General features: G+C 41.6%; 1 protein-coding gene across 1 annotated transcript; it reads right to left on the bottom strand.

The window, feature by feature from the left end:
* Positions 1 to 6,170: 6,170 nt before the first annotated feature.
* On the bottom strand, positions 6,171 to 6,785 carry LOC148782831 (uncharacterized). The gene has a single exon (XM_088860361.1). It carries the CDS (start codon positions 6,783 to 6,785, stop codon positions 6,171 to 6,173), a length of 615 nt encoding a protein of 204 aa, XP_088716487.1.
* Positions 6,786 to 10,415: the final 3,630 nt, after the last annotated feature.

The raw sequence follows: 10,415 nt of genomic DNA, 5'->3' as shown, positions 1-10,415 counted from the left end.
GGGGACGAGCTGACCTGGATTTTTGCTCAATGCCTTTGCGATCTTTCTTGCTTATAATTGGCTGAGGTCTTCTTCTTTTTTGGGCAGCAGTTGCATCAACTTGTTTATTTTAATCCAAGCACCCTTTTGTGTTTTCACTTGCACAGGGTAACAGTGGTGCCATGAGCGTGGTTTTTGCCGACTCCTTTTTGAGGCATCTTTACTTGTGACTTCGAAGTCATGTCCACTTTATTTTTCCATTCTTACTCATAGCTCCCTTGAGGTTTTCGCCATGCCTTTTCTGGACACTTCTACTCATGGCTTCATGGCCATGCCTCCCTATCATGTTTTACTTATTGCGCCCTTGCAAGTTTTCACCATGCCAGATTTTCTTGTTTTGTTCTCTGGGATTCTCTCTTTGGAGGGGTCTTGCTCGGATAGGGCTCGCTGGAGTAGCGAACATCATGGGTGAAGTGTCGTTAGGGGATAGAAGTGTGACTTTGTGCTCGAGGAGCGTATGAGTGTGAGGAGCACTTTTTCTTTATGATCCGCTGATTGTCGAAGTGGGACTTTGTGAGGCGGAATGCATTCGCGTAGGTGCAAGATATTGCCTGGGAAGGTGGCTCATTCTGATGACGAGCCCATTTTGTTTTTTTTTGAAAATGTGCTATCCTAATGACACCTGTCCATGTGGTTGGACGAAGTGCTTCTCGGGAAGCGAAGTGCTTTTATGACAGGCCTGTGGTTTTTATAAAAAGGGTTTAGGCTTAGAGAGTGTGAGGACAATTCCTTCTGTTCGATAAGCCTCTTTTATTTCCTGTTTCTTTGTTTGTAGAGGGGAAAAAAAATCTCTCCTTTCTGAAGCCTTTGTCAAGGAGTCCATGCCTTTTTTTGAGGCTGGCTTTCGGGTCTCAGGTCTTGGAGTGTTTCCGAGTGTTGTGCTCCTGGGTGAAGATGTTCGACCCTGTGAAAGTGTTGATGGACCTACACTAGATGGTGGGTTTGTGCCTTCAGATCCCTATTATTTGCTTGAGATCCCAAGAGAAAGGTTCGAGAGGCTGTGCATAAGATTTTGGGGGTTATCAGTCCTGAACTCAATCTCATCCATCCAAACATGATGACAGATTATGACCCATCATCTTCTTCGTGATGGTTGACCAGATGAATGATTTGGTCATCTTGGATGTTCAGCACTTGGGCGAACTGTCGTATCTCAAACAAAAGATTTTTTGCTGGGATTTTTGCTTGTTGCTACATTCGTAACTACCTCCTGGTTCTTTGCCTTCACTCGGGGGTGAAAAGGAGCAAGATGTTATTTCATTCTTTTGGTGCTTCCTTTTTAGAAAAGAATGACCCCTTGTCTTAAAAGACACTTCTTATGTCAGAGGCAGTAGCGCACTTAGAGGAGACTTATTTCTGAACGGGTCTATATACATTTTTTGGGAGATACACATTATTGCAACCACGGCTTTGTAATCGTTTCATGAAATAAAACTCTTCCCTTTTAGTTTGAATCCTCTTTCTCTGTAGCTTGTGCTTCTTGTCCTTTCGTGGTTTGCTTCGCACTTCTTTCTTTTTGTGCTTAGTTCTTATCCCTCTCTGATGGCGGGGACAAGAAATGAACTAGGAGACTTGTTTTGCCGTGGGGGTATACCGACTGTCACACTTGAAAGGTTTGAATGCCGCTTCGAGTCCTTAGGGTGCGAGCGATTTCTGGTTTTCGCAAAAAGACCCCGCTTCTTTTTTTTTTTTTTTTTTTTTTTCGGGGCATTTGACCGCCAAGGGTCTTGTGTGTGTGGATAGCGTAGGGAAAATATCTCGCCCATCTATCTAGTGTAGTGGTGAACGAGTGTGTGCAGAACCCCTGGGGGAGATCTAGAAAGTTTGTGTGGGCCGAGAAGGAGTATTGCGTAGCTGAGATGAGTGGTGTGTTTTTTGCAGGAGATGTGTGTGCCGTTTTATGTGAACAGAGACGTGCGCACGGAACAGTAAGTGTCGAGTGAGGGGTTCGCGCAGTGTTTATGTTCAGCTGCGTTGGGATTGCACGCGTTTTGCTTGCATGTCACTTGTGCTTCCTCGAGCTGGAGTGCGACCTTTCACTCATGTGACGCTTTGCTTCGCATGTGGATCGTGCTTCCATGCCCCTAAATCTCGCGACATTTTGCTTCACATTCCGTTCGCGCTTCTATATGATTGGGCCACGTGTCACTTCATTGGCTTGCACGAAACACTATCCTTCTTCAGTTATAAAAGGGCTGCGCAATGATAGTTTCTTTTGTTTTTCCCTTGAGTGTCATTTGACATCAATGCCAAGGTGCAATCTCCCCTCTTTGCTTATAAATAAACCCTCTTCACACACCTCCAAGAACTTTTCCTTCTCTCTCCCACGACCTTGCTTCCAACACTTAGAACTTTAGGCTTGGCCATCCTTGGAAGCTTGGCATCTAGGGAGAACCTGTGTGGGGAACTTGGAGTTATGTTTGGTACATGTAAGTAGAGCTAGCATCCATGATTTTGTTTGATTTCTTAGTATGAAATCCAATTATGCATGTGAATGTAATTGTAAATATGGGGTGGATATGTTGATGAATTATGCTATATTGTGCCTTGGTTTTCCAGAACTGTGACTCTTATTTGTATGATAGTCTGAGTCTTGAGGGCATCTCTGTTGGTTATGAGATTTGGTGAGGAAGTAACCCTGTGAATCTATTTTATGATGGAAAAGACCTTGTGTTAATGGTTATTTTGGTTGGGAAGTTATCAATTATTCTTTGAAGTATGCCAAAACCTTGAAAATTATTTCTAGGAACCTTGCATGTTTTTGTAATGAACTGTTTGCAAACTAAATAATGTCCAAATGAGCTTAACCTAATTTTAAATTCAATATGAGGGAATCTACTTCAAAATTGTTTTGGAACCATGTCGAAATTCTCTATGGTTTGAAAATTATCCCCCTCTTTCTATGAAGGTGTCACTGTTGTGATTGAAGGGAATTTCCAAAACTGTTACATGTGTTTTTAATGATATGTTTACTGACCAAATCATGCCCAAGTTAGCGCAAACTACTTTTAAATGAAATATGAGTGAGTCTAATTAAAAATTGGTTTTGGAACTATGTACAAATTATCTATGTAATTATGCTCCTCTTTCGATGAAAGTGTCACTGTTGTGATTGCAGGGAATTTCCAAAATAGTTATATATTTTTTGTAATGAACTGTTTATTGACTAAATTATGTCCAAATGAGATCAAACAACTTTTAAATAAAATTTGAGTGAGTATACTTAAATAATGGTTCGGGAACCATATCAAAATTATCTATGGTTTGGAAATTATGCTCCTCTTTCTATGAAAGTTTTACTGTTGTGATTGTAGGGAATTTTTAGAACTGTTACATGTTTTCGTAATGAACTGTTTACTGACCAAATCATGTCCAAATGAGCTCAAAACACTTTTGAATGAAATATGAGTGAGTCTATTTTAAAATTGGTGTTGGAATCATATGTAAATTCTCTGTGAAGTGGAAACTATATTCGTTATTCTAAGAGACTATTACACTGAATTTCTGCTCTGTTATGAAATAGCGAATGCTTATGAAATGTTGAATAAGCATGGTTGTAATAAGACATGCTTATGAATTAGTGAATGCTTATAAATTATTGATTATGCATGGTTGAAATAAGACATGCCCTTGAAATAGTGAACGCTTATGAAATGTTGAATAAGCATGGGAGTAATAAGACATGCTTATGAATTAGTGAATGCTTATAAATTTTTGACTACGCATGGTTGTTATAAGGCATGCTTATGAGATAGTGAATGTTTATGAAATAGTGAATGCTTTTGAAATATTGAATGTGCATGGTTGTAATTAGACATGTCTATGAGATGATGAATGTGCATGGTTGTAATCAGACATGCCACAGATATGACATAAGGCACTACGCAACAAGTCATCCGTTGGTAGTGTAATGTAATGTGCTATGATAAGAAAACTGTGCCTGCTGTTGAGATCTTTCCCTGACTCCCCATGATAGGACGAGAGTTACAATGTGAATATGAATATTTGGATGGGTCGCCTTCCCTCCCCCAAATCTATATGGGCACTACGCATTGGGTTACCCAGTGGTAGTGTAACGCTCTCTCGCCAAAAGGGTATAAGGAGAGGGTCGTGTCTTGCAAGGCCTCTACTTATCAAAAGCCCAAAAACGTGCTGGGGACTGTCGGTGTGTGTGTGAAGACATTACAAAATGGGTCATCCATTTGTCATTATCTTCCCTCCTAAAAAATGGTAGAAGTCTTAAGTAATGGGATTAGCTTGACCTAATTGATAGGGCTTCTATTCCGGGAGTTGGTGACATTAGGATTACATATAGTTAATATATGTTTGCCAAAATTTATTGATTTGCTATTTAATGGAAGAGATTTGAAAGACTGTTAGCTCATGGGATATCTGATATCTGATTTGTGCTTACTTCATCATAAAAGAAATCATTCATGACGCATTGCTAATGAAATTGAGTTACATGATCCCATGAATGAAACCTGCATGAATCTTGGGGATGGTTGTGAATAACTATGTATAGGCAGGAATGCATGGCACTTTGATATACTTACTGGGCTTCATAGCTCATTCCTTTGATTTTCTTGAATGTAGAGTGATAGCTCACCGGTCGAGGACAGACAGTTGGGTGAACACGACTAGCTGTTGAAGACCCGTACTTGACGAAGAGACTTCATTTTAATTGTAGGTGTCAGATGGAGATTGGCCATATAGTTGTTTTGTTGTGAAATTGTATATAATTTGGTTTTTGTTTCTCTAACTTTATGTATGCTTATTGTTGGATTTTTATTATTTCTTTCATGATGTCCTTTGATTCCCTATTATCAAAAGCGTAGAGCGCAGTCCCACCTGAGTGGCATGCTGCCTTTGGTTGCGGTCCCGCACCTTGTTGCCCTCCAGCATGTATCACAAGGGGGCAAGAGGCGATGCTGTGACAATAGGTCTCCTTATTGCTAAGACCAATTCCCCTTTCACGAATGATCTTATTTTTTTGATCGATTTGTCAAAGGCTCGCTGCATTCGATTCTTGTTAATCTCAAGGCTCTATTGTTCATGCAATCTCTTTTCATCAAGTGTATCTAGTACTTTATAGCGAAGGTTATCCCGTTCTTCATCTGTCATTCCGTAGTGGAGGGCTATCCATAGGTAAGGCAATTGGATTTCTAGGGGCAACACATCTTCACCCCCATATATTAGAGAATAGGGGGTCGACTGAGGTGGGCCTCACGCTATAATGCGGTAAGCCCATATACTTTCAGATAGCTTTTCGTGCCAATCTCTTTTAGTACTGGAGACAGACTTTCTCAGAGCATCGCAAAGAGTTTTGTTAAAAGCTTCAGCCAGACCATTAGCTCTTGGATGGTACATGGTTGAGTATTTCCATGTAAATCCGAACTGATCAGCCAGTTTGTCAATTTGATTACTTCGAAATTGGGGGTCATTATCGGAACACGCCAAATCTGTATATGATATGGTGACACACGAAATTGGCCGCTCCGACCCCTGGGACTTTATTGAGAGGCACCGCCTCGGCCCATTTAGAAAAGCAATATGTGGAAGCAAGTATGAAAATGTGCCCCGAGGAAGAAGGTGGATTCAAGGGACCTACGATGTCCATGCCCCACTGAGAGAACGACCAAGATGCCACTGTTGGGTGAAGAGGCTCAAAAGGTTGGTTAATGAAGCCTGAATAAGGGAGTCAATATTCATAGTAGGCCAATAGTAGCCTATCCTGATGATCCTACTATACAACTTAGGACCAGACTGGTGCATTTTGCAGACTCCAGAATGAACCTCTTTGAGCAAGCGGTTGACTTCTTCCTGATCGATGCATCAGAGAAGCATATCATTGTAGGAGATTCAGAACAGGGTATCGTCATGACACACATACCATGTGGCTGACCTTCGGATCGTATTTCTCTCAATAAGATCTTCGGGAAGTCGATTATGCTGGAGGTAATATTTGATAAGGGCGTGCCAGTCGGTTCCCGGCTCTATTTCCGCACATATGTAGTCTGACGGTCTTGATTCTTTTTCTTCTTCTTTTTCCTCTTAAATCATGGAGATTTTAGTGAGCGACATGAAGTTTGCGCATCTTCCTCATCAGCGCTGTCTATTCCGAATGGGCATCATTCAGATAGTTGCTCCTCGCCTTTTTCGTCAAGATCTTTAATGACCTCAGTGCATCTCCATTCCACTACCCATATCAGTGTGGCCCATTTTAGTGACATTTGAATAGTTGCTGCTAATTTGGCGAGTGCGTTAGCTTGTCCATTAAGCCTTCGTGGTATGTGCTCAAGAGTAACTTCTTCGAATTCGGCCATCAATGACTTGGCTGTATTGACGTTAGGTTTAGGATTTTCTTTCCTTACATCATATACCCCTTTGAGTTGTCTAATTACCAATTCTGAGTCCCTATCCAAACACTTCAGGTCCATATGGGAGGCGATCTCCAAGCCTATGATGAGTGCTTGATATTTGGCTTCGTTATGCGATTCTATCCCCGGGAGAGAGAAGGACAAAGGAAGAAGGCCGTCACGAGGGGTAGAGAACACTACACTCATACCTCTTTTGTCGGACTGGAATGCCCCATCAAAATGCATCTTCCATCCACCCGAGACTTTGGCCTGGAAGACCTCTTCGTCTGGTAAATCATTGATCAAGGGGGTATCGGTTGGCAGAGGATGCACAACAAAAAAGTTTGCAAGGGGTTGGCCCTTGACAACGTTTTGTGGCATATACATGACGTCGAACTCCATGAGAAGTAGTGACCATTTTACAAGTTGGTCCGATAGGCAAGGGCACGACAGGAGGTATTTTATGGGGTCTGTTCGGGAAATAAGCTGAACTGGGTGAGCAAGAAGGTAGTGTCAGAGCTTCTGCACCGTGAAGATGAGGGCTAGGCACATCTTTTCTATTGGCGAGTAATTTCCCTCAGCCCCTTGCATTCTTTGACTCAAGTAGTATAGAGCCGTCTCTTTTCCCTCATCATTGTTTTAGGCTAGCAGTGCTCCAAGTGACTCATCCAGCACTGTCACGTATAGAATGAGGGGTCTCCCCGGAATTAGAGCAGAAAGAACTGGGTTTCAGCAGGTAACTTTTATATCATCAAAGGCCTTTGGACATGCCTCATCACATTCAAAGGGTGCATCCTTCTTCAAGAGGTGGGAGAAGGGGTGGCATCGCCCTGATTGGTTAGAGATGAACCTTCGTATGTAGGCCAGCTGACATTGAAGAGATCTAAGCTCTCACAGATTTCTCGACGGTGGAATTTCCTGAATGGTTTTAGTCTCAATATGTTCTACTTCTAGGCCACGATACCTATCAATGAACCCCAAGAATTTTCCAGATAGTACGTCAAAGGAACACTTCAAGGGGTTCATTTTGAGCTGATGGAGGCGAAGTCTCTCGAAGACTTTTGCCAATTTTTTTATGTGATTGCTTCTTATGTCGGACTTGACCACAAGGTCATCCACATAGCATTCCACCTCCTAGTGGAGCATGTCTTCAAAGACAGTGGTCACGGCATTTTTGAGACCTAAGGGCGTCATAGTGTAACAAAAGACTCCCTTTGGAGTTAGGAAAGCAGTGGACTCTTCGTCTTCTGGGGCCATCATTATTTGGTTATAGCCAGAATAGCCATCCATGAACGAGAATGCTTGGTAGTTGGCAGTCGAGTCAATCAGCAACTCTGTGAGTGAGAAATTATCTTTAGGACAAGCTGAATTCAAATCACGGAAGTTAATACAGATCCTGATTTGTCCATTTTTCTTCTTGACTTGCACGACATTAGCCAGCCATTTTGGGTATTTGACTTTTTGAATGAAACGTGCCGCTTTAGGCTTGTTGACTTCTTCTTCGATCTAGGTTTATAGATCTGCTCTGATCCTCTGCGATTTTTGCTTGACGGGTTAGTAAGATGGATCAATCCCTATTTTGTGGACCGCTAACAAGGGATCAAGACCCGACATCTTGATTAACCCTCAGGAATTCTGTGTATTCCTTCTTTTATTCAAGAGGCATGATGGCTGAGATAAAAGTATGCTTTGGGTTAGTTTTGTCACCCGAATTTACTTCTTCTAAGTCATTAGTCGTGGCTTGGCCACTGTCTTTTAAGACATCCGGGGTTTCTTCTATCTCTTCTTCACCGAGGGGAGGCGGGCCGACAGTCTACCCTTGAATTTCAAGTACTTTGATTGTCTGCCCTGCGAGTGGCATTTTTTTCCCTGTTTCTTTGGTCTCCAAGCCCGTAGACTCTTGATCGATCCGGTTAACCCCTGTCATCACTTGAGGTTCTTGGGGAAAGACTTCCTCAATGGTAAGTTCCCGAGGGGACGGCCGCAGCTCTTGTGAGACCATCATCTGGGAGATCTGGTTGGTGAAGAAGAGGCATGGGGGTAGGCTTGGATGCCCTGGGTAACCAAGGCCTTCCTTTTGATTAAGCTGAGACACCATAGTTTCGATGACAGCGAATGGTGTTAGCATCCCCTTGCCATCATTCAACCCTTGGTTGTTAGCAGGCTTGTAATCCATCTTCCTCATGATTTGATGGGCCTCGGGGCTGTATAAATTCCATCGGGGTATGACTTCGACATCTAGAAGAGGATTACTTCATGAGTTTATCTGGACAGCTATTTCCTGAGTTTCTGGTATGAAACCTAGTAAAGGAGCGGGTATGGATTTCAGGGGGGGAACTTCCTTCATCTTAGCTTTTCCTTTTCTTATAGCCTCCGTTTGGTCAGAAAAATCTTGTCTGTTCCATTGGCGCTATAATCGAGACCGGTCCTTGGGGCTCATATTGCTGTTCAAAGGTGCCAGTGAGTTGTGAATTGGGGAGGATGGTCCACTTCTTGCTTCTTGACATGCAATTCAAGCTTCCCAGCTGAAGGTTGAAGAAAGTAGGGTCTTTTGGGAATCTTGCATGTGGTAAGCTTGGCTTGTAAGCCCGACATCATCTCCTTCCTTTTCAAGGACTGAGATAGGCAGAACTTTAGGGATTTGTGTAGACAACCCACTTTTAAAAACTGACAAATTCCAGGATTTTTCTACCTTAGAAAACCCATAGGACCACACTATTTCAGTAGACCACTAAACCATAGACTACCATAATCCATGATCCCCATCCAATGATCCACACTTAGCAAATCTTGTAGCTTTTAGTAGTTATCCATTCTACATCTAGCAATTCTCATAGTTTTTAGTAGTTATCCATTCTACACCTAGCAAATCCCATAGTTTTTAGTATTTATCTATTCTACACTCATGGTTTTAGTAGCTATTCGTTCTACACTTAGCAAATCTCATGGTTTTAGTAGTTATCTATTCTACACCCCTATTGAGTCTATAATAAAAAAAACTAACGACCCACTTTGGGTGGGACGGGTAGACCAGGAAATCAGAGACTTGGTGAACCCATAAACTAGGAAATTTGAGGGAGAGAAAGAGCCCAGAGAGAAAACCGTAAGAGCTCCTAGATCTAGAGAAGCTCTAGCCATTAAACCTGCAACCCTAAGTTTAGACTAGGTCCAAGATAACCGTTCAACCAAACCAAGGCTTGGTCAAAACCTAAAGAGAGACAAAAGATGACGTACAACATAAACTCAGCGGTCTTAATATAGGCGAAGTCTCGGGTTTGCCTGGCTAGGTATTTTTTTTGTTTTTTTTTCCTTTTATTTTTAAATTATTTTGTTAGATCTATGTTTTATTTCGTATTTCATTCAATATTTCGTATTTTCAGATTGATGCTGGCTCTGCCACTGATCTGAGAGTGTATCTACTCACTTATGAGTAGATTTGGCCTCAAATCATAATTTGATTGTTCTCACTCTCTATCACTTTTTTAAAATTATTTTGTGGCACTGATCTGAGGGATCTTCCTCTGAAGATCTCCTTTTTAAGCCAACTCTTTTTCTTCTCACATATTTATGGTTTCCTAAGATTTGAAAGGAGGGCAACTTTCTGAATATAACGTTTATGAATGAGAGGAGGTGAGGTCCTCCCTTTTATTGGGTTTTGTAAGTGTGAGGTCTTTTTTCTTAACCAAATAGAGGCCTTAACCTGTTGCTCAAAGGAATCCAAGAGAAAAACTGAACCTGTCGTATGCATTAATGAAGGGTAAATCAGAGAAACACTAGCATTTAATGATGGATGTTCTTCATAGTCTAAAAAAGCTGTTTAATGATGGATGTTCTTCATAGTCTAAAAAAGCTTTCTCTTTCTTAAAAAGAAAAGGTTTTTCTTTGATTGGTTGACAAAAATCAGAGAGTGGTAACCTAGAGAATATTCCCAAGGCCTGACTGTGAATGGTAAGCAAGAGAATTTTCCCAAGGCCTGACTGTGAACCTCATAGACTGCTGAAATTTTTCTGCTCATAT

The sequence above is a fragment of the Amborella trichopoda genome, chromosome 3, assembly GCF_054954075.1.
Source record: "Amborella trichopoda isolate Santa Cruz 75 chromosome 3, AtrichopodaSantaCruz75HAP2 v2.0, whole genome shotgun sequence".
Classification (NCBI taxonomy): domain Eukaryota; kingdom Viridiplantae; phylum Streptophyta; class Magnoliopsida; order Amborellales; family Amborellaceae; genus Amborella; species Amborella trichopoda.
This window is presented reverse-complemented; position numbering and strand designations above follow the sequence as displayed.